At 47.0% G+C, this 24,539-nt stretch overlaps 1 protein-coding gene across 4 annotated transcripts in view; it reads right to left on the reverse strand.

Annotated features, from left to right (window-relative positions):
• Window positions 1-24,539, reverse strand: part of NPHP4 (nephrocystin 4) — a 264,867-nt gene that overhangs the window by 234,887 nt on the left and 5,441 nt on the right. For all 4 annotated transcript variants that reach the window (XR_012802230.1, XM_075604944.1, XM_075604943.1 and 1 more), the window contains exons 2-3: window positions 21,964-22,072; window positions 6,196-6,362 (exon numbers count right to left, since the gene is read on the reverse strand). Coding sequence is in view for 3 of the 4 variants with exons in the window: in XM_075604944.1 (XP_075461059.1) it covers window positions 6,196-6,362; window positions 21,964-21,997 (201 nt within the window). In the remaining variant the exon portion in view is untranslated. The remainder of the gene's footprint in view (window positions 1-6,195; window positions 6,363-21,963; window positions 22,073-24,539) is intronic.

Consider the following 24,539-nt stretch of genomic DNA (forward strand, 5'->3'; position numbering starts at 1 on the left):
AGTGTGAGCAGTGTGTGTGCAGTGTGAGCAGTGTGTGTGCAGTGTGAGCAATGAGCAGTGTGTCAGTGTGTGTGCAGTGTGAGGTGTGTGCAGTGTGAGCAATGAGCAGTGTGTGTGCAGTGTGCAGTGTGTGTCAGTGTGAGCAGTGTGTGTGCAGTGTGAGCAATGAGCAGTGTGTGTGTAGTGTGCAGTGTGTGTGCAGTGTGTGTGCAGTGTGTGTGCAGTGTGTCAGTGTGTGCAATGAGCAGTGTGTGTGCAGTGTGCAGTGTGTGTGCAGTGTGCAGTGTGTGTGTAGTGTGTGCAGTGTGTGCAGTGTGAGCAGTGTGCAGTGTGTGTGCAGTGTGCAGTGTGAGCAATGAGCAGTGTGTGTGCAGTGAGTGTGTGCAGTGTGTGCAGTGTGTGCAGTGTGTAAAACGGGAGCCATGGGAAAACCGCGTTATAACCGAATCGCGGTATAGCGAGGCGCGTTATAATGGGGTTTAGCTGTACCAACAACTTAAATCTTTCTATCTAAAATCGAACCCTCACAATCCCTTAACAAACTTTGAAAACCTACTGTATGCCTCAGAAACATCAGGCCTGGTCTCCCGAATATATAGGAATGGTAATCGGTACACCCCAGATAGCGGATAAAAAACTGAAATATATGGTCCAGTGGGAACAAGATATAGGAGAGTAATTAGACATAGAGGAATGGGGTGACATCCTGATGGCAGTAGCTAAGTGTTCAATTTCCACGATCAGTCGGAAAAATGCCTACAAAGTCATGCTAAGATGGTATCTGACCCCCCTTAGGCTGTCCAAATTTGTACCGGGCTACCCCCCAGATTGCCCAAAGGAATGTGGAGACCAAGCCTTATTCATCCACATGTGGTGGACATGTCCGAAGACATCTGCTTTGTGGAAGAAAGTTAGGCTCTGGGCCCAAAGAATGATCTCGGCCGACATAACTCTAGACCCCTGGCTCTTCCTTTTAAATAAACCTTCTGTAATTTTAATCAGAAAGGAGAATAAATTAATGGTACACATATCCACAGCAGTTAGATGTGTACTGGCTGCAGTGTGGAAACAACCGACAGTCCCCCCCCATACTTAAAATAAAGAACAGATTAGGATTCATATGCCATATGGAGAAGTTATAATCCCTGACAAATGACACATGTAGTGAATTCATCAGTGTATGGCACCCTTGGATCCTCTCATCAGGTATCCAAGGGATGGACATAAGGTCAATACTCCTCTGATTGTCCAGTTAAGGACCAATGAATGGTAACATTACTCACAGGGCAGAGTGAAGCTATGATAAGTGGTCAAACAAACTAAGTAATATTGCATGTCAACGGACCCCCCCCCCCTATATTGTTTCTGTACCCGCCTACCCCTTCTTATTTTTCTGTACCCCCCAACTCAATACAAATCTAAGTTAAAAAAAAAAAATTACAACAGTTTGTTACTATGACAAATTATATATTAAATTACTCAATTTCTAAGTTACAGACAAAATGTAAATATTGTTTATTTATAGAATGGGCACCTTTATTTAATCATGCTGTTACAAGTGCAGCGTCAGAATGACTAAAGTAAATAAAGTTTAATGAACTGCAGTGCAAAGACCATCTCCTGCTTTCAAGCCGCTGACCATACAGTTCTGACCACCATATATAAAGTTTTATACCGTATGCGGCAGACAACTTTGCAGTAGACTGTGTTGAAGTCGTTTGGGGATTATAGTCACAAATTACAAAATGTCCAAATCAGATTTCCCTTATACTTGGCTAACTTATTTTCAACTCCATTTCACCAATGTGACTTAATACACTTTTGACATTGTAAATCCCATAATGTAGCTTGTTTAAAGCCACAAAACACCTTGCACTACATCTTTTTTTTCTAAGCAGGGTGTCTCCAAAGCTGAACCCCATTCATTTCAACTCCGGGGACCACCTGCTTCAAGTGATACCTCTATAGAGGTGCCAGTATCTCTGCAGCCAGGAAGCTTGTGCACCTAATGAAATGGCGGCATTTAAATATCGTGTGGGCCAATAGGAAGCCGTGATATCATCCCGTGCAGCTTTCTATTGGCCCGCGTAACCTGGGCATTTAAACTCCATAAGATACTGGTATCCCCTACAGAGCTAAACATATTGGGAAACAGGGGGCCCCTAAATGGGGTTCAGCTTAAAAAATAAGTTTAGTGCATGGAGTTTTGCTGCTTTGATGGATACGGGGAATACATTTCCTTTCATTCACATTGATTTTGTAATTGATATATAAAAAGCTCTTAATCGTCTAGATTTTAAACAAAAGAAAAAGAGAAAGTTGAGTGTGGGCAATGTGGCATTGAAATCCAATTTTCTTGAAACCTATTATGTCCAGAAACATCTAAAAATACCACAAGTTTTAGGTTACACAGCTCTGTCAAATTCCATAAATTACTAAAGACAGTAGAAATAAGAAACAATCCATTTAATCCATTTTAAGAGACACTGCTTGAGGGTCTGGAGAAGGCCATAGGGTGTAGCCAGGAACACAATCCAAATGTATGTGTAAGTTTACTAAATATAAAATATTAACTGTGGAGAAAATGTTTCCCTTTTGGCTGCACTAGAGAACACCCTTCTGTTACAAAAAAATGTATTTTACTTTGCTCAAAAAAATAATAATAGGGTCCTTGAATAGCGACAAAGAATTAAAAAATAAAAGCAATAAAAAAAAATGGAAGTACAGGTGCGCCGACGAGTATTCTAAAACTTGCCTTGGAAAATCTTGGGTTATCACCAACACGATCCAGGTACATGCTGGGTACATGCTGGGTACATGCTGGGTACATTTCAGTGACATTTCTGCAGAGACTAATGGCCTGTCGGATTAACACAGCAGGGGTCCCTGGCAGCCCCATTCAGTTTGAATGGGACTGCCAGGGACCCCCGCTTTTAATCCGATGGGTCTTGTTGGTGATTGCCCCAGATTTGTTTTAGAATACTCGTCGGCACTACAGTAGGCGTGTTTACGAATAGGACGCCTTAATATATTTTGTGCACCACGAGTAATGTATTGTATTATATACTTTTATTCAATAACAGTGTGATTACAAGTGGAATTACACTCAAAAAGGGAGAAGGCGTCTCGTGGTGGAGGAAAGATGTGTTGCTGTAGCAGTTTTGTTTACTCCTGCCTTATTAGTTATAGGAGTGCCACGGACGTGGGCAGCACAGCGCTCCGGCACAGAAATATGTGAGCTAATTTGCTAAACAGCAGTTCTTCTAGGCAGAGAGTTAGTATTATATTATATATAAGAGATCTTAGATAGAACACTGGTAACTATATAAGGGTGCCCTTGACCCAATAAGTGCTACTAACAGAATATGCAAGCAGGACTCCATTGAGAGCTTAGAGGGGGTGTGCTTCACCTCAATTAAGTATTTAGGTGCCAATAAGAATCTGTTGCGGCGTATATACAAGGAGTCCCACTTACCTCATAGTGGTAGAAGCTATCTAAACACTAACTACAGGCTAATTAATATTCTCTCTTTCATCCTATTCTCCACAGTTAATACATTACCCATATTTCCTGCTAGCACCACCCTGATTTAAATTTTGGGTTCCAATATTATATAAATGTATGCCCTCCAAGGCGTGGAGCAGGGTTTTCACAACTTATCTCACCCTTGTAAATATAAAATATCAAGAATCTGATATTAGTCGCAAGAATTACAAATATCTTTGTAACATTTGCGATCAGACTAATTACATTATGCAAAGCAGAGGAATAAACCTCAAAGCCCGACGCTACTAACCTTGAAGACAGCGTGTATCACGCGCAGACTAAATTAACCCTAAACATACCGGAGACAAACCCATGAGTGTATGAACGCTGTAGCTGTAATAAGGAAGTCCTTAGATCACATAGAATGGGAACCAGCTGGAAGCAATGGACCCTTGGTCCCCCTAAGGGAACCAAAAGACCCTCGCATATACCAGGTAACCCTTAGTGATAAATCAGCAGCAAACAGTCAATGGACGGCGTACTCACAATCCAGAATCCAAGTAAGTTTGAAGTCTCCGGTATAGGCTGCGTGCATCCACGGGTAACAGGAACAGATAAACAGGAGAAAAAACTAGGAGCACAGCAATGAAAAACGAGAACTGGAGGCCAAATGAAAAAATAACAAAAATTTAATGGGACATAAACTATTTTAAATAGTTTATGTCCCATTAAATTTTTGTTATTTTTTCATTTGGCCTCCAGTTCTCGTTTTTTCGTTGGGCCTCCAGTTCTCGTTTTTCATTGCTGTGCTCCTAGTTTTTTCTCCTGTTTATTAATTACATTATGCAAAGCAATCCATGATTGTCAGGGTGCAAAAGGACAGATCTCCATTTGTCAAACAAACTTGGCATTAACCACATTAAGTTTGATATCAACACATGTATTTTAATTATATCAAAGCAACAGTGAAAGTGGCATCCTTCCAGATATGATAGAACTTAAGTTAGGAGGTTGTTACTCAAGAGGATTGCTTGTGCAGGACTCAATTCAGAAACTGTATTTGATGTAGATATGAATCATAGATCTTCTAATTAGCTGCACCTTGAACCCATGACATTAATATGCAAGGAGTGAGGGCAATGGACAAACAAAGGTTGTTTACCCCACGCCCTTGGTATATCCAGTCTTTTTTTTGTATCCCAGAACTTCAAACACCCCCAGTGTTTTTGTAATTAACATTTAGACCCCAGGGGTAAACAGGTGCACATTCTTAACAGAGATCAATGCATCTATATTTTTTGGAGAAAGCAGATACTGTATTATGTGGTAACTATAGGAATCTTGCTGTTACCCTTTTATTTTATTCAACCATCTGCATATATTGTACTGCATGTTCTTGTAATATTCTTTTTCTGTAACCCAAGCATTGTACTCTTTTTGTATATTAAATCTAAAATGTAATACATTTTGTCTGTGTTTTAATTGAACTTTGGCCATTTTGAAGAGTAATGTCATTTTCACACGTATTTTTCTACAATAGATGTGTTAATTACTGTACACATTTTTCTTCGTAAACAGAGACCAAAAGCCCTGCAAATAAAAGTTTCATTTAAGACATTCATTTTTGGTGGTGGCAGCGATCTAAGATCTATAATGTGATGACTTGAGGAGAGATATTACGCATTTGAGGGACCCCGCAGGGGTTAAAAGTGGATTGGCTAGATAGCTGTGTGTATTAACTCGTCACATATACAGTACAAGTCACGTGCTCACAGGTGTGCCGTTTGTGAATATATAGCCTATAAAGTACTAAACCACATTTCTCGATATACAGCTCAACCCCGTTCTAACACGATCCGTTACAATGCGAATCCGCTTATAACGCGATGCAAGCGTGGCTCCCAATTTTTGTATTTATGAATACTTTACAACACGATTATTGGTATTTTACATACTTTATTGTACAATGCATACAATTGTACATTATTTCTAACGCGATCTGCTTATAACGCGATTTGATTCTGTGGACCCCAAGCACAGCGTTATAAGGGGGTTGAGCTGTACATGTAAAAGAGCGTAGTCACGTGTAATCAGCTTGAAGTTAAGGCTGTTTTGCCTCCTCTTTCTCGTTAGTTTAGATGAAACGCAAGAGGTGGGAATAAAGCAGATTGCCTTCTCATTGAGATGGGGCAAAAAAAACATTGACAATAATCGGACCCCTCACAGCTTCCTTTTATTTCCTCATTGGTATGGACTGCACGTGATGCAGGAATTGGTTCTGAAACATGATTCATTTTGTTGCCCCTTTGTCGTTTTCTTTTAGTTAATTTACTATATTTTTGATTCTCTGGTTATTTTATTGAATAAATTGATTAACTTGTGCTGCAACTGGTCAGCTCTGGTGTGGCTTTTAATACCCGTCAGGATATCAATTGGGTCAATTCCTGTGAGACAAGTAGGCCGCAATACTAGTGAATATGAACTTACAGTAATAACTATACATTCAAAAATACTTGTCATTTAAAAAGATCCATGCAACACTTTTATACTGTAGTGTATCTAAAACATAATTAAACAGAACATTAAAAACAAGTTACAACAGTGATCATCCATTTTTACTTGTTGTGTATCAATGTCATAGTAATTACCTTATTTGTCTTTATTGAACTAATCAATAACAGACAAAAATATAATGTATCACAAATTACCTGTTTGATTGGAGTCCCCTCCAAAGTGCTTAGGAGTATCTGAAATCCTTTCGATTCACATGGCAGATGTTTACACCTAAGCTTCTGCTGTGGTATGATATGACTTTGTGCAAAAATGCTCTGCCACTCACTAATCTTGCCACCAGCGTTTCCTCTTAAAGACATGTCTAAAATCAATAAAACAAAAGTTAACACTTCTTCTCACGTCACTGAATGAAAGATTTAAGACAGAGAACCCCTTTTCCAAAATATTTCCCCATAAGTTTGTGATGCATAAAAATGTTGTTTATCTTTAGGGCCACTAAACATCCTGTATAACGCTATCAATCATCTAAAGAGACATACTGTACTGTAGGCCCATATTTACCAAGAAGTGCTATTTTGGAGCACCTTTTGTTATAACCAACCAGCAACCAGATTGATATCATTTTAACATCACCAAACAGCAGCCGAACGTCTCACACCCTTTGGCTACGCCAAAGGCTGTCCACCTTTGGGGCAACGCACATGTACACTGGGGTGGTTGATTTTCAATGCAGCTGTGAACAAAAAGTTCTGTGTGTCCTCTTGGCTCATTAACATTCCAGTGGGTGCGGTTGACATTACACAAAGTACAAGCAAATGTTAACCCTTAGCACGCTTGTCCTGTGCAGAGGGGAGCAGCTCTTGGGGAGCCCCATCAGGCTGCCGGCCTTTGGGGCAACGCAGATGTACACTGGGGTGGTTGATTTTCAATGCAGCTATGGCAACTTAGTGAAGCCAACATGCATATACTTTTTTTATACATGACATTTATCTTAATATCATCACCAAGCCAGTCTCCATTATTTTATGCATTGTGTTTTGAGATTCCCCACCTTTCAAATTTCCACTCATTCCCTTGGTATGATCCTATTTAATCCAGTTTGATATAGTCCTCTCCATCTCTAAAATCAGTTTATTAGCCTTTATATCAGCGCACTTGGTTTAACTTCATAAAACCATTACACAGATATATGAAATAAATGGTATCCTCCAATTAGTTTAGTATCGTGAACCATTCTCCTCTACTGTATATTTCAAATTTCTTTGCAAGGTGTTTTTTTTAGCCTATTTATTATTTATACTCTTCTTAGTGAAAGGGTTAATATATGTGTAGCACTCTTGGGGAATGCAAGCATTTTCTTAGTAAATCCTGGTCCCTACAGGGAGTAAGGGGTTAAATCCTTTACAGGCCCTAGTTCATGTAGCTAATATGAAGTAACTAATATTTAACTTATTAGTAACTTATTTCATGTTGCAAGTCACCTAGACTGGTGATTGGCCAGTTCATGCTCTTCCTCAATGTGCTGGAAAGGTCAACTCTTTTAAAGGGATGACTCTGTAGTTAAGGCATTCACTTTTCCTGTCCAGCAACAGGGGTAAGAAAAAGCTTATAAATATAAAGGACCTGGAATCTTTACCTCAGATCCCAGGAGGAAACAGAGGTGGAGATCTCACTTGTAGTCCTGTAACTAAGGGTAAGCAACATGTTCTTGTTTTCTAAGAGCTCGCTCATGCTTGAAAGCGGTGACGTCACCAACTCTCCAAGCATGAGCGCTCGGCTGTACTGCAATCATTTTGGAGCAGGAGCAGGGGGCATGGCTGATAAAGGAGGGGGGGTGTCATTGGCTGGATCGGGGCTGTGTGTGTTTTTGTCTGTGTGTGTGTCTCCCTCCATCCTCTCTCACTCCCCCCTCCCTTCCATTCTCTTCTTTCCCCCCCTTCCCTCCATTCTCTCTCCCCATACTCTCCTTTCCCCTTCGCTCCCCCCCTTCACCTCTCAGCCTATACTGCCTTTCTCTCCCCATTGGTCTGCGCTCGAAAGTCAAAATGTAACCGTCTCCCCAAGCACCAAGTTTGGGAGAGCGTACGTGCCCACGCCGGATGGACGTTAAGATAAAGATTTAAAGAGGTAAGTGTACGCAGGCGCCAGCGTGGACTCAGCCTAAGTTAGGGCAAGTCTCCCAGTATAGGGGCCCTAGAGACACTACATTGAACAAGTAGCCTGCCACCACAGGAAGAGGATTCTTCAGACAGAGAGTCATTGAGGAGACCTGGAAGAGTTGCTGAGGAATTGTTGGAGAAGGCTCGAGCTCTGTTTTTAGCAACAGGGGAAAGGCTTAAAAAAGAGCTACTCTGCCTACAAGCCTCATTGTGGAGGAAAACTTGGGTACATGTGTCTTTGCATGTACTGCTGCATCCAGCTTTATTCTGCCATTTACCCGCAATTTTTCGGGGCTTTTTTTCGGCAGCCGCCGAACTTGGCCGCGCGCCAGCCGCATCTTGCGGCCGCGCGCGGCCCGTTTCCCCATTCAGCGCTAATGCGCTGAACAATGGGAAGCGCCTGTGGCGCCAGGAAAAAAAGCTGTGTGTGCTGAGCACGCGCATAGTAAGTGAAACTTCTTTGTTTTTTGTCACAGAAATTTTATTTGTGATGGTGATGTTTTTAATTAAAAATCACAAAACAATTTCACTTCCAAAACACAAAAGTTTGACCACATGTTTTAGCTATTTGCACATCTATATTTATAGTAACTGAATTCTTTGTATCTGCGTGGGTCAGTCAGTGTCTGTGTGTGTCAGTCAGTGTGTGTGTGTGTCAGTCAGTGTGTTTGTGTGTGTGTGTGTGTCTCTCTGTGGTGTGTATGTCTCTCTCTGTGACCTACCCCCACCACGACGTAGCTGCGGACACGGGGAACTCTGTCTGAGTCTCCTCCCCCCGGTGGAGCTGTGGGCTGTGTTTCCTGCTGCAGCCAGCCCCCAGCGGAGGTACGGGACATGGGAGGTGCTCGGCAGCGGGGGAGTAGGCACATCACTTGGGGGCGCATCACTGGGGTGTGTGTGTCAGTCTGTATGTGTCAGTCAGTGAGTGAGTGTTTACGTGCGTCAGTCAGTGAGTGAGTGTGTACGTGCATCAGTCAGTGAGTGAGTGTGTACGTGCGTCAGTCAGTGAGTGTGTACGTGCGTCAGTCAGTGAGTGCGTGTGTACGTGCGTCAGTCAGTGAGTGCGTGTGTACGTGCGTCAGTCAGTGAGTGCGTGTGTACGTGCGTCAGTCAGTGAGTGCGTGTGTACGTGCGTCAGTCAGTGAGTGCGTGTGTACGTGCGTCAGTCAGTGAGTGTGTATGTGTCAGTCAGTAAGTGAATGTGTGAGTGTATGTGTCAGTCAGTGAGTGAGTGTGTATGTGTGTCAGTCTGTGTGTGTATGTGTCAGTCTGTGTGTGTGTTTCAGTCTTTGTGTGTGTGTGTCAGTGTATGCTTCCTGCGGTTTCTCGTCTGAGGATAGCTGGCCAGCTCCCCCGCAATGATCCTACTCAGGTGCCCCACGAGAAGCACTCCTCTCTCACCCCAATACCCTCCATCAGGCGGTTGAGTCTCCGAATGTGAAGCTGTAGCACGGGGGGCAAGGAGGGCAGCTCCACGTTCCCCAGCCCCGGGATCCTCTTCTTGTCTGGCCAGCTGCAGTTGAGAGTCTGCAGGTCTCTGCCAGGTAGCAGCGGGAAGAGAGAGGAGAAGGCCGGGGCCAGGAATAGGTGCGGGGAGATCGGGATCAGCAGCAGCAGCGCCCACATCACCTCAGCCGTGAAGTTCATGTTCCCCATCCACTCCTCCAGCTGCTGGTGGCCCCCTCGGCCTTCCCGGGGCTCACCGCCATCACCAGCCCGCAGTACTGGAAGGAGCTCTGGCTCACCACGTCCCGCACCACGTCCACGGCCCCCGCGGAGAGCAGCAGCAGTTCGGCGCAGCCGCACTAGTGCAGGATCTCGGCTGTGAGTAAATGTTGAGCGGGGGAGAGGGGAGCGGGGGAGGAGGAGGAGGAGAAGGGAAAGCCGTCCTCCTCATTCACCCGGCAGCGCAAGGAGGTCTCCGAGCTGTCAGTGAGCGTCGCCATGACTACCGCACATGTCAGCGGGCGTGGGCAGCGGCGGCAGTTAGGAACGGCGGCGACGGACGTGTGGGAGGAATGGCATGCGCAGGGGGGCTCTGTCTGAGTCACCAGCCCGGCAGAGCGCGCGGCTGGGACAGAGAGCGGGCCTGGTCCAAGAAGCCGGTCAGCGGGTTGCCCCGGATGCCGCCCGTGCGCATCTCCACCTGGGGGAAATTGCGGACATTAGCTGTGGCTGTGTAGGGGGAGCGGCGGCCATTAGGAGCGGCGCCGGCGGCTATCGCCGCCGCCGCCGCATCTGATTTGTGAAACGGGTGTGATGTCAGTGTTGGGGTCGGGCTGAGCCAGAACACAGCCCGGCCTCAACTGCCAGCACTGACGTCACATCCGTTTCATTTCTGTCTCCACAAACCATTTTTGCCCCAGTTCGAATGAGGTGCCACTAAAGAAGTTTCATTTCAAAAAAAACGGCCGCGTCTGCACGGGGTTTTAAATTACCCGCGGTGCAGGCCGCCTGAGAGTTAGTTTAGCCGCCACTATAACATAGTTACATAGTTACATAGTAGATGAGGTTGAAAAAAGACGTACGTCCATCAAGTTCAACCTATGCTAAATATAGACAACAGATACTTTATTCTATATCTATACTTACTTATTGATCCAGAGGAAGGCAAACAAAAAACCCAATTAAGGGGAAAAATTAATTCCTTCCTGACTCCAAGAATTGGCAAATCGGATTAATCCCTGGATCAACATCCTTCCCATGTATACTTATTTGGTATATCCCTGTATACCTTTCCCATCTAAAAAGATGTCCAACCTTTTTTTGAACAAATCTATTGTATCTGCCATCAGTCTCCATGGGTAATGAATTCCACATTTTAACTGCCCTTACTGTAAAGAACCCTTTCCTTTGTTGCTGGTGAAATTTCCTTTCCTCCAACCTTAAGGGATGGCCCCGAGCTTAAGGGATGGCCCCGAAGTGATTTTTATGACCGAAACCCAGTTCTGTTGCTGCCCTAAGCTGACTATTAAATAAAACTAAAAGAAAGTTCCTGGCGCCCTTTTCCTTTTTTTTGCTCAACAGCCCAATCTGCACGAGGCTCCAGCACCCTGAGATATAAGGTAACCGCTGAGCAGCACCTGCACCCACATTGGGACAGTTTGGTGTGGCCCCTCTTCTATTGGCCAGGTTAAGACATTTGTCCCACTACAGTATATACATTTTTCATTTCTATGAAGCTGTTCATGTGCTTATCAGCAACAAACCCCATAAACCTCCTTAGGCCCCGCTCACTCTGGCAGCTACGCGACGTGCGGCACACGTTCGTCACTCTAATGTTTGCGGATAGGAGTTTTCAAACTACTGTACAAACGACTCCTGGCGGCGACTTACAGCGTTGACCGTGCAGCACTTGAGGGAGACAACTGAAGTTGTAATTTCAAGCTGCAGCAGAGTCACGTGTATTTCGCCAGCCAATGAAATTACACACACACACTTTTTTTTTTCACGAAAGAGGTTATGGAAGTCCCGCCTCAAAGTCGTGTAATTCAGTCTGCTGGGGATGAGCACACATCGCCCAGCAGACAGAGGCGCGCGGAGGCACGCACACCGCGTTGTGAGGTAGGCAGAGTGAGCTCGGACTTAGGCTTTACTCTAGCAGACATTTTAAGGATATTAAGGGCTACTGGCCCTGAGGAAGTAAGGGGAGACCGTAAGAAACTCCTAGGAGAGAGAAAGCAGTTTGCAACCAGAGCTAAGGAGCACATGTGAGGAGGAGTGGAGCTATACCACTGTGGCTTCACCAAGTTGTCATGACGACCAGAGCAGGAAGTTCAGCAGAACACAGTAACTAACAGCTGTGGAGGCAGGAAAACGCAGTGTGGTAAGCCAGCATGCAGAGACTCCTCTAAGGACTCCACACACAAGATTTACAGAGGCAATTCAAGCAGCATTAAAAAAATAATAATGTAAAACAAACTTTTTTTTGTTTTAATATATGCAACCTTTGATTACCTTTATTGAACAAGTATTACTTAAGCTGCCAATTGATTTGTTCTCCCATGATGGATGAGCAAAATCCTGCTTCCCAGGGTTCACTAAATGGCTGCCTTTCAGTTTCAAATCAATCTTTCAGTCTGTGTAACTCAGCAATTACAATGTATACTTATATTACTAAGGTAACATTATCTATTGTTACAATTTACAGCTCACACTGCTGATAATATTTGCAACAAATTATCACAAACAGGAGGTGCTAAAACATGCTATAGAAATCAAAAGATGCTCAGTACTGTATATTAAAACTCATTAACATGGCATTAAGAGTTGAGTTTTAAAAATAAAAAATGGTAATAAACCATTATATAGTACTACAGAAATGATTTAAAAAAAAACAATGTAGGATATTGCATGGATTGCTCCTTTAAAGACTTCACATTGTGGGAACTTTAATTTTACTGTGCAATTGATTTAAACCTGTATTAAAAAGGCTCTACACCCGAGGTGGGCAACCCTGTCGCCATTTGCCACAAGTGGCGAATTGGCCATAAAAGTGTGGCGAATTTGAGTTTGCCAGCTCCCACAGTAAAATAAACTTTTTCCTGACGGCGTGTGCTGGTTTCCGCTTTCTGAATGAGTCAACGAAGTGAACCAGCAGCAGGTGATAGTGCTGAGGTGGGGGAAGCAGCCTATTTTGATCTGGTTTAATACTGATTGGCCGGCTTTCAGTTAAACAACAATTCTACTTGTTGCCAAGTAGAACAAAGAAAAACCAGTCAAACAAATATATAAAGGGAACCAACAAGTGCACTGTAAAAAATGCACTTAAAAAAGAAGGGTTAACTCAAAAGAACCCATGATGGGGGATACCGAGCAGAGCACCCCGCCTAACGCCCACTGGGAGGCAAACTCCGAAACCGTCCCAGCGGACACGGCGTACGTGAACTCTGCCCGAATACGGGAGTGCACCAGCGCCCGGAATACCGCCACGATGTTCGTTGGGAACCCCCTCTCCAAACACTGCTTCCTGGTCTTGTAAATGGCTACCTTAGCCACTGCCAGGAGCAGGTTGACTAGGAGATCCCTAGGCTTATTGTCTCGGGACACTGGGCACCCAAAAATAAAAAGGTGAGGGGAAAAACCCAGTCAGAACTGCAGAAGAAGGCTCCTCAAGGTGGATAAGAGGGGCTGCAGTCTGGCGCAGCTCAGATAAATGTGGAATACGGACTCCCGCTCGCCACAGAAGGGACAGGCGGCGGGGGAGTCCGTGAAGTGTGTCAAGTACTCTCCTGTGCTCAGTGCACCGTGGAGGACCCTCCAACTCAAATCCCCGGCGGGACGGGGAACCAAAGCTGAATAGAGCTCTCTCCACCGTGGTCTCTCGCCCTCGTTCCCAAGAAATACCTGCCTCCAGATGGTATCTGGGCGGGTGACAAGGGCGAGGTAGTGCACTATATGGAGCACCAGAGAATACAGGACTTTCTTCGGCATGCCGCGAAAACATGCCGGGGATATATCCCCCAACCTGCTGAGGCTGGGGGAGATAGGAGCCCGAGGGGGTTGCCGTGGATTGGGTTCTACGCAAAGATCCGGAGAGCTGAAGTTGATAGGTTGACAAGGCTCTCCGGTCTGCAAAACCCCCTCGATGAAGGTGCGTGAGTCGGGGTGGATTGCATCTTTAATCTCCCGGACGAAACGACGAGGGACACGGGCAGTAAGCATACCCATACGGGGCGCAAGCACCTCTGCGCTTACCCAGTCCCGCCGCTCATAGTCCAGGAGATCCCCGACTCTGGTCACCTGTGCCAGGATTAGCCGGCGACAAATAGAGGGTGAATCCAACATCCGAGCCCCCACTGCCGGATTATACAGCAGGGGCTCGGCGAGGATATCAACCCCCGCCGCCTGTTCCTTCCTGGTCGCGGAGACCAGTTTCCAGGCCTTTAATAAGTCCCGGTAGTATGCCGGCAGCTCCGAGAGGTTTCTACCTAAACCCTCGGGCCTGATGATAAACAGTTGTTGGTCATACCTCATACTGCGCAGCTGGCGAAAGAAACTGGTCGCCAGCTGGCACCACTGCGGACACGGATCTGCGAATAGGTATCTCTGCAGGTATTGGAGGCGGAAAGTGTGTAACTGGGAGCGTACACACACCACTCCCTGTCCACCCTCCTCCAAAGGAAGGCACGCAACCCCCGCAGAGACCCAATGCTTCCCCATCCAGAGAAAATCCATCAATCTCCTCTGGATCTTGTTGATAAATTCGGGGGGCGGACCCATGGCTATCAGCCGGTGCCAAAGCTGACTGGCCACCAGCTGGTTGATCACCAGGGTTCTTCCCCTAAGGGAAAGCATTCTCGACAGATACACCCATGACCCCAGACGAGCAATGACTCGTTCTTCAAGTTCACTGAAGTTTTCTGGGGCTGGGTCCTCCGCAGCAGACAGGTAGACTCCCAGATATTTGAGAGTATCGCTCCCCCACGAGATATTACAAAACTCGGGGGGCAAAGAGTCCACCTGTAAGGGACCCACCAAAATGCTGGAGCACTTGGACCAGTTGATCCGAGCAGAAGAGGCAGCGGTGTAGACCTCTTGGCACGCTTGTGCCCGCTCCAGATCTAGGTCCTGGGCCGCGAGGAGCACGTCATCGGCGTAAGCCGACAGGACTACCCGCATGCTGGGCTCCCGCAGCACCAGGCCGGTGAGCCTCCTCCTCAATAGGCAGAGGAAGGGCTCGATGGCCAGCGCGTATAGTTGTCCAGACAGGGGACACCCCTGACGTACTCCCCGACCAAACACAAAAGGTGCCGTCAGGGACCAATTCATTTTTACCAGACACTCTGCAGAGGCGTACAGCATTCGGAGAAAGACCACAAATTGTGGGCCAAAGCCAAACTCCCGCAGGGTCTGCATGAGGTAACGGTGATCCACCCTGTCAAACGCCTACTCCTGATCTAGGGACAGGAGGGCGAGTGACAGACCAGTCCTCTGCGCGTGGTGTAGCAGGTCCCGGACCAGAAAAATGTTGTCATGAATGCTCCGGCCCGGGACAGTATAGGACTGGTCGGGGTGAATCACCTCTGCCAGCACGGACTTGAGCCTCAGCGAGAGCGCTTTGGCTACGATCTTATAATCCGTGCTGAGCAGTGAGACCGGTCGCCAGTTAGAGATCTGGCGGAGATCCCCCTTCTTTGGCAGCAGAGACAGTATTGCCCGCCGACATGAAAGGGGCATCTCACCAGTCTCCAGGGCTTCGGCCAGTACCTCGGTGAAATCGGGTCCCAGCATCTCCCAAAAAAAACGGAAGAACTCCACAGTCAGCCCGTCTAGCCCCGGCGCTTTTCCGTGGGACATGAGATTAAGAGCTTCAGAGAGCTCGGCCAGAGTCAAAGGGAACTCAAGCTGCTCTCTTCCACCCTCGCCGACCGTGGGAAGCCCCTCCTATAAGACCCTGCACGCATCCGGCTGGATGGACTCCGGAGAGAAAAGATCTACGTAAAACCTCCGGGTTCTGTCCCGGATGCTCTCCGGGTCAGACAGAGGGGTACCGTCCTCTGCTAGCAAGCAGGTGATATGTTTACGGTTTCCCGTCTTTTTCTCCAGCGCGTAGAAGAGGCGCGACCCGCGACCCTCTTCCCGAAGGAAGTGGATGCAGAATCGCACATACGCCCCCCGAGCTCTCCGATCTTCCAAGTCCTGGAGAGCGCACTTCCTCTCCACGTACGCACACTGCAGGAATTGGTCTCCTGCCACAGACAGCCGCCACGCGAGATCGAGCACCTCTTCCCTGAGGGTCTCGATCTCAGCATCGCGCCGCTTGCTGGCACCTTTAGTGTGCTCTTGACAAACGAGGCGCAGATGAACCTTGCCCACGTCCCACCACTGCTCTAACGTGGCAAAGTCTGACCTGCAACCTCTCCAGGCCATCCAAAAGTCTCGGACCGACGTCGCAAACCCCTTGTCCTCCAACAACGTATTGTTGAAATGCCAATAGGCGGCCGAGGGCGCTGCTGGTATTAGCGCCACCATCACGGACACACAATTGTGGTCCGAAAACGGCGCTAGCCTAATGGTACTGGACTGACGCTCGCGACAGGCTGTGGCTGGATATGTACAGCCTATCGATCCGGGACCAGGATATCCGTCCACCTCTAAACACTCTAACATAGGTGAACTCAGTGGATACCCCGGGATGTTGTTCTCGCCAGACGTCTACCAAGGAGTAGCGGGTGATGACCTCCCGCAAGGCCGAAGCAGAACTCGGGTGTGGCTACGGACCATTCCGGTCTCTCAGAGCCTCGAGGGTGCAGTTAAAATCACCCCCGAGCACCACGTGTTCGTCCGCGTCAACTGTCTCCAGGTATCCGGACAATCTGACGAAGAACTGCCTTCTCAGGGGTCCGGTGGCAGGAGCATACACGTTCAAGAAATTAAACGTGTAGTCCTCGTGCCGGACCCTGAGATGCAACAGGCGACCTGGAACAACAGTTTTGGCAAACAGCAGCTCAGGTTGAAAGGATTCGGAGAACAGGGTCACCACCCCACAAGATGTCGAAGTGAGGTGGCTGAAAAAGACCTTGCCTCGCCACTCCAGATGCCAGTTGGCTTCAGCATCTGGAGTGGTATGGGTTTCCTGCAGGAAACTCACAGAGTACTTTCCCTTTTGTAAAAAGGAGAGTACCTGGAACCTGCGAAACCCATCCTTACATCCATTTACGTTTAGCGTACTGATGCTCAAAGCCATTGGTAATCAAGAGTCTTGCTTCCCATAGGCGCTCAGGGTACTATACCCCGAGAAGCCTTTACGTACTCTCGCAACACTTTGTTAAACTTTAGGACTCGAGCATGTTCGATAGTCCCGGAAAGTTTGGCCTTGTGGTTAGCCTTGATATATACTCTGAGAGAGTGGAGAATGACCGAAGCATTCTTCCACCTCTCAAGGGCCAACTGCACCTTCGTATGTCCGTGTCTAAAGAGGGTATCATCCAGGAAACTATCTATCTCCCGGGCAGGGATAACGGGAATCGAGGAGTCCACCGACTCCATGGTGCCAGAGGACTCCCCTCTGAGCCCCAACTCCCCAGGCTCCTCTTGGCTGGAGAATTCAAGACCCCCGTCCTTCTCTGCGGGGGCCTCTCTCAGCCCTAGATTGGATCCCCTCCTCGGTGTTTCCACGAGGGGGTCCACTGTGCTCTCCACCTCCATCCCCTAGTCAGGATGTTCAGGGGCAGCTGGTGGCGACATGGCAAAGGCAGTGGTCTCCCGAGAGTCCTCGGGGGCCACAGAAGCACACATGCCACGGGTGTTCGCATCACCTGCGGGAGGGCACTCACCAACCGCGGGACGGCCCTCACCATCCGCGGGACGGCCCTCACCACCCGCGGGAGGGCCCTCACCATCAGCGGGAGGGCTCTCACCATCCGCGGGAGGGCCCTCACCATCCGCGGGAGGGCCCTCACCATCCGCGGGAGGGCCCTCACCATCCGCGGGAGGGCCCTCACCATCCGCGGGAGGGCATTCACCCACCATGGGAGGGCACTCATTAGCAAGGACCTCAAAGGTAGGGTCTATCCCAGCATTCACTCCCAATAAAGTGCCTGCCCAAAACTCCGCATTAAGAGGGTTCAGGTCAGACAACTCCCAGATGTAATCGGAAGTGCTCACCAAAACACCCTCCAAACCCCCACCCACGGGGGTCAGTCCTAGCCCATCTCCTTCCTCAGGTGACGCAAACCGGGGCTTTTTTTCCTTAGTTGCGTCATCCGAAGGCGGTACAACCGGTAGGGGATCCCGGTCAACCACCGGGCCCCGAAGACAGGTATCTTTTTTGTGTCCGGTGGGGTAAATTCACCGAAACACAAGTCTCCGGGGGATTCTCTCCAACCCAGAGGGGCGTTGGGAGGCTCCCCAACATCTATTTCTAGGGGTAAGGCCTCATGCTGTTGAGCACCTTGGCCTTCCACCCCAGAGATGTCGGGTACCTCCTCTTGCATTCCCTCCAGATCTTCGAGGGGGGGGGCTGTTCATTTATGAGATCCGTCTCACACTGGTCAATCCCAACCAGTGGGCCGGATGGAGCCACCTCGTGCGGAACTGATGTTCCGTTCCCTTTAGGAGACATCTGCGGGTGAACGTAATCCAGTTCACCCACCTCGACCTCCTCAAACGCCCTCTTGTTTTTATTTTTAACTTTGCTCTTCCTGGGGATTGATTCCCCAGGAGAGGGTGCCGCTGCCTCCCCAGAAGGAGCTTCCTCCTGCTCCCCCGCACCCTGTCCGGTGCTTACAATGGGGGTAAGGTGTTCTTGGGGGGGGACAGCGACAACAGAGGGTGGCTGTTCCAGGGTGGCTTTTACATTCTCTCTCTGATCTTTAGGGAGAGGTGCAGATGTCACCGCCCGAGATGGGGCAGCGACATCTTCTGCGGTCCCAGGGGGGACCTGAGCCCTGGGTGGCTTTACCTTCTCCCTCTGTTCTTTTGGGAGAGGTGCAGATGTCACCGCCCGAGATGGGGCAGCGACATCTCCTACGGTCCCAGGGGGGACATGGGCTCTCGAGGGCCCCACTGTGGTAGGCACAGCGGTACCGGGTGTCTTGGCAGAGGGAGGGGCGGTGCAGGAGCTGAGGTGGGATTCCTGTTCCCTTTGGGGCAACTCCTACGAGTGTGCCCCAGCTCCTTGCACAGATAACACCTAACCCCCTCCGTGCCATAGAAAAAAATATATTGAATGCCCTCATAGGGCACCCTAAAGGAACCCTCCACAGATTCTGTGCTCCCTGGCAGCAGCAGTAGTACCTGCCGCCTAAATGAGAGCACATGCCTCAGCGCCCTATCCCTGCAGCCCAAAGGCAATTTTGTTATAGGAGAGTTAATGTCTCCCAGGGTTTGCAGGTGCGGCCGCAAGAGGCTGTCTGGGATGAAGGGGGGCACATTTGAAAGGATGACCTTTGTGCCTAACCCCTCCATGGGTTCTATAGGGATGTTGATCCCCCCTACATTGATGCCTTTCTGCACCAGGGTGTGGGTGGCAGCCAGCGTACGGAGGAAGAAAATGCCCCTCCCATACATCTTGCTGGCCGCCACCACAGCAGAGGGACCCACAACGTCTGCCACAGCCCTTACATAGATCTCCATGTTCAGGCCAGGTGACATTGGGCATCTCACCCCAAGCTTCCTGCTCACACCGGGCGTGGCCCCAGCATTGTTGTTGCTGGAGTCGACGCCTGCAGCGGTTATCTGCGCCCATGTTTGAACTGGGGCCACGCTGCTAACAGGCGCTGGGGGAGGCGTGGCCAGGGCACTGGAAGGACCAGGCCTAGGGCTGTGACTAAGAGTGTTGCTCCTAGGGGCCACAGTTTTTGGTGTCCTGTTGCCACACTACTCCTGCCTCCTTTAGGCATGATAATATTAAGCCTTTTAGTCAGGGGAGGAGGTAGTGTTTAGAGAGAAAAGGTGCAAAGAGGAACTGTCCTTTTAAGAACCAATTAACCTCTCTGCAAAGGGAGGGGGGGAAAAAAGACAGCTTTTGAAACCTGCTGTAGTTCTTCTCTCTTTCCCCTTATTACTCTCTCTCTGTTGTAATAAAGCCACACAATTTATAAGTCTTTAAAGAAAAGACACAGAGCTCTTAATTGCAGGTGAGAAAAGAGGAATCAGGCTTAAGAAATAAAGTGAAAATAGAAGTAAAACAACCAGGGGTGTGGTAGGGGAGAGGGGTTGAAAGCTACAGTACCAGCCAGCCAAAGTGCAGCTTCTGCTGGGTTGAAAAACACTGCAGTCCCTGGGTGAAAAACCAGAAACGGTTTTTAAACCCCAAAAACAACCTTTAAACCTCTACAAATCACACATTCCCCCACAGTTTCACTCCAAAATATAACAATAGGAAATAAAGTGAAATTGGAAGTAAAACAGCCAGTAAAACAACCAGTGTTTGGGGAGGGGAGAGGGGTTGAAAGCTGCAGTTTCCAGCCAGCCAAAGTGCAGCTTGTGCTGGGTTGAAAAACCACTGCAGCCCCTGGGTGAAAAAACAAAAACGGTTTTTAAACCCCCAAAACAACCTTTAAACCTCTATAAATCACACAGTCCCCCACAGTTTCACTCTAAAATAACACAAATGAAAAGAAGAATACAACCTGATTCCACAATGCCTGGGAGCTCTGTACATACACTTCTGAGTGAAGCAGCCTATTTTGATCTGGTTTAATACTGATTGGCCGGCGAATTAGCAGGTGATAGTGCTGAGGTGAGGGAAGCAGACAAACAGTGTGTGTTGTTTTAAATGTTCGATTGAGCAACGTAGTGTCTTAATTTTTACATGGTGTGGCGATTTTCACTTCTCATTCGCCACACCTGTGGCTACATTGAAAAATAGGTTGCCCACCTCTGCTCTACACCATAGCGGCATCTCTGTGTGCACTTAAAGCTGCAGTTCAGTCAATATCCTGTATGTGTGTTTTTTTTAATAAATCAGTTCTGTCGTAAGAAAAAATACTTTTAGCATTTTCTGTTTTTAAAAAAACAACTTTGAAAGACCAATTTTATTGTATTCTATTTTAACAGCCATTTGCTAAGGCACTGCCCCTTCATGTCCTGTCACAAGCCCTGCCCTCCCTCTAGCACATGTCAGTGCAGGAGTGCTCATGAATATTCATGAGCTTCCACTGAGTGACAGAAGCAGAAGAAAAACATATCCCTTCTCTAATGATGTCACCAAATTTCGCCGATCAATACATGGAGAACGAATTGACCTGCAGCTATACAGTTCTTTAGGTAATTAGAGATTGCACACATGAAACTATTGAAGTAAAAAAATTAATAATAAAAAAAAAAAAAAGACTGAACTGCAACTTTAACTTCTATAGATTTTTTTACTATACGTCAATGTACGACATGCATGATAATATTATGTATCAATTCAGGTTTGTTTTTTCTCACTTTTTAATAGTAAATAAACGTCAGGGTCTAAACTAGCATTCATTACATACACAAGTGACTTGCTGAAAACATTAAACTTGAAAAAAAAAACATCTTTCAATGTGGTACAGATTCTAAAGCATGGAAAGACTCAATCATAAATTAGCTGAAAGTAAAAATTCCCTTCAAGCTAATTTATATAGTTACATAGTAATTTATAGTTACTATGCAACTATAAATGATCTAAAAGAAATTTTTACTTCCTCTCTGAAAACAAGTCCTCAAACAAATGTAATATGAACAGATCCTATGCAATTAGCCACCAAAATCTCCATAGGACGAGTTTTTACACATTGGCCAATGTATATATTTATGTATGTTTATTTATAAAGCACCACCAATGCATACCATCCAACTGTACCGATTTAGCACGTACAATACATGTTAGTGGCTCATATGAAATCAGCTGTATTTATTATTCAGAAGTATGTGTGTTGTAAGCTGCTTAGGTTATGGGACTTCCATAAGGATTGCTTGTAAGTACCTGTCTAACACAAATAGAGAAACAGTGGTAGCTATTTTACACTGACAACATTAGTAGGGTCTGCCAATGTACACAGCGATTTACATAGTTATAATACAGTGTGGTACAAGGCACATTAAATGTTTTCCCACACAGGGCAAATTAACTACATTGGACACACTTTGCATGAAAACATTATCAAAGTAACTTACTGTAATAATAAACCCATGATGCTGTCCCATAGGCACGCTCCTTATATACGATTACAAGAAGGGATTCTCAAAGCCCATAACAAAACCCTTATCATTAACTTGACTTTATTAAATAGGTCACTGAGGGAGGCGCCTTTGCATTTAATACTCACATACTTGGTTATACATTTGTATGCTCCAGCAGCCCAACATAAGTAAAACATAATTTACCTCCCTTCATTGCAACCGTGCTGCCGGCTTCCATGTTACAGTATGTTTAGACCGCACGAAACTGAACGACACAGGGGGTGAGGTGCAGATCCTGTGTGATGTTCACCTACTGTAAAGAAATTGTCATTAAAACAAAAATGATTTATTCGATGCATGACTTGGCAGTATTAATCTTCTTGCTATGCATATACATTAAGGCCATACTGCATATCGAGTCTCCGTGGTGAAGCAGATGCTTCCGCCCCCCCTCTCAGAGTTTACATGTTGGTCTCTCCTACCAGCCAGCATCATGTTACCATAGAGATAGAAATCACCTCCCTTCCCTGGCAGTGTATTGGAGGCCTCCCTGGTATTAGTGTGGGACTGCCAGCACAGCACAGGGGGCGTAGCATATAAAAGACAGAACCAAATTGTAATCTTCATAGAAGTTATTCGGGAACTTTGATTAGTTAAAAGGAATATGTTAGAAGGAAGTGTCAGCATCAGCACAGATGCAGCTATAACAGGGAAGCATTTTACTACTTTCAAGTTAAATGGGCTTAATCCACACTGCAAAAAAGATACAAAGGTGCTGAAGCTTCCTACTGATAAAATACCTGCAGTGTCTTTACAGAACATGCCGGAGTTAAATATGATATGAAACTGCAATAATGGTTACACTATTGGCCATTTATTGACACACACGCATTTTACTTTAGTTATGACTGTTATTCTGCTTTCAGTGAGCAGTCTGTATATCAATATGAAGGTAAATGCAGTTTGACAGCAGACAATACCCCCAAATTAATTAAAAGGCGTCAAGAATGACACGCAAAACATCCAAACCAGACGCATTGTAATCCTGAGACATATCAAAAGCCGACGAGACTAACATTGTGCACCAATAAATGGTGGGGCTGCAGTGATCAATCTCTTAAGCAAAAAAAATGAAAAATTACAAAATATAAAATAAATAGCCAGATGTGGGTAAGGCTACGCTTATAGTGCCAGCGACGGATGGTCACTGGAAAATCAAATAGAGATTACTTAAGCGATCGCGACCAATCCGTCGCTCCGTTGCGTTGCGCTTACTATAAGCGCCCGCGACGGCGGCAATGCATTTGTTTTGCCGCGACGTCGCGTCGCTGTCACTATAAGCGCATATAGTGCTGTCGCCGGCGACAGCACGCTACAGTTGCTGGAAAAATCAAATTGACTTGACTTCCAGCAATCGCGACCAAGCCGTCAATGCATTTGTTTTGCTGCGACGTCGTGTCGCCGGCACTATAAGCGCATCCTTAAGCTTCACGTCTGCTCTTCCACGAGATCAACGGCGAGTCGGCGACACCAGCTGCTGAGGGGCTCGTGACTGGGGAAAACTGCACCAGGAAAAAGTGAGCAGTGGGCAAATAGCGCTTTATTTATGGCGGTACCCAGACGAGGCCGCAGCGTGAGCAATCGACAGTGCCAAAATAATATGCCTTGTGACAGAAACCAGGGGATGGTAATAAATTCCATATATAGGGCTCCCAGGATACTGAACAGTTTCTATCCTGTCTGGCCTGGGAGTGCAGCCTTATAATACATGCACTCCATCCCACAGTTTTGGGCAAGCGCTGGAACTGAGGGATTTCTGTCACCTGTCATGCTAATTAGAAATCAGGTATGTAAGACTGATTTCCTGTTTGCTCTTGTCTCTTCTCCAGAGCCTGGAAGGCTGCTGAACACAGTGGGGAGAAGCCCCTTCCCCACACAGGTTCAATTGTTCTGTTCATTTGGCTAACTCTGCAAAAGTACCTTGTTTTGTTGTTGGAAAGTGGAAAAGCCACTTCCACCCTGAGTTAGGGAAATCTAAGTTAAGTTATCGCTCAGGTGAGCAGCTTTTGTTTTGATGTGTTTTGTTGTATGCACTGTGGTAGTCTCAGTGCCTGGGACTGAATAAACCAGGCACAGCCTGTTTAAAGGAACAGTACGTGACGCCTCCTCATTTAACCTACCCCAAAAGACCGTGTTCTAACCGTCCCGGACAAGCAGCGGAGCCCCGGAGTAAGCTGTTTGTCACATATGGTGGAGAATGCGGGCAGAACACTAAAAGGTCTGGGGGTTAAAGAACTTTAAAAAAAAAAAAAAAAAAAAAAAAAAAAGTTTTTTTTTCTCTCTCTCCAAACAAGATGGAAGACGTGGTGAGTGCGCTGGTACGCAATGTCGCTGTCCAGAAAGACGCGAATGAAGCCCTGCAACAGGCGAATGCAAACCAGCAAGAGACAAACCGCTTGCTGAGAGAGGAGCAACAGCGGTTCGCTCAGGGCTTACAGCAGGAACTCGAGATCCTGAGGGGGACTATCAGTAACCTTCCACTGGCAGCGGCAGCCCCAGTTCCGAAAATGACCAGGGCAAGCCACTACCTTCAGAAGATGGGACCCTCGGATGATGTGGAAGCCTATCTTCTCACGTTTGAACGCACGGCACAGAGAGAGGGATGGCCAGAAGCTGAGTGGGCTGGTCTAATCGCACCCTTCCTAAGCGGCGAACCCCAGAAGGCTTACTTTGATCTAGAGCCAGCCGAAGCTAACGTCTATGCAAAATTGAAGTTCGAG

This window comes from Ascaphus truei, chromosome 6, assembly GCF_040206685.1.
Source record: "Ascaphus truei isolate aAscTru1 chromosome 6, aAscTru1.hap1, whole genome shotgun sequence".
In the NCBI taxonomy this organism is placed as follows: domain Eukaryota; kingdom Metazoa; phylum Chordata; class Amphibia; order Anura; family Ascaphidae; genus Ascaphus; species Ascaphus truei.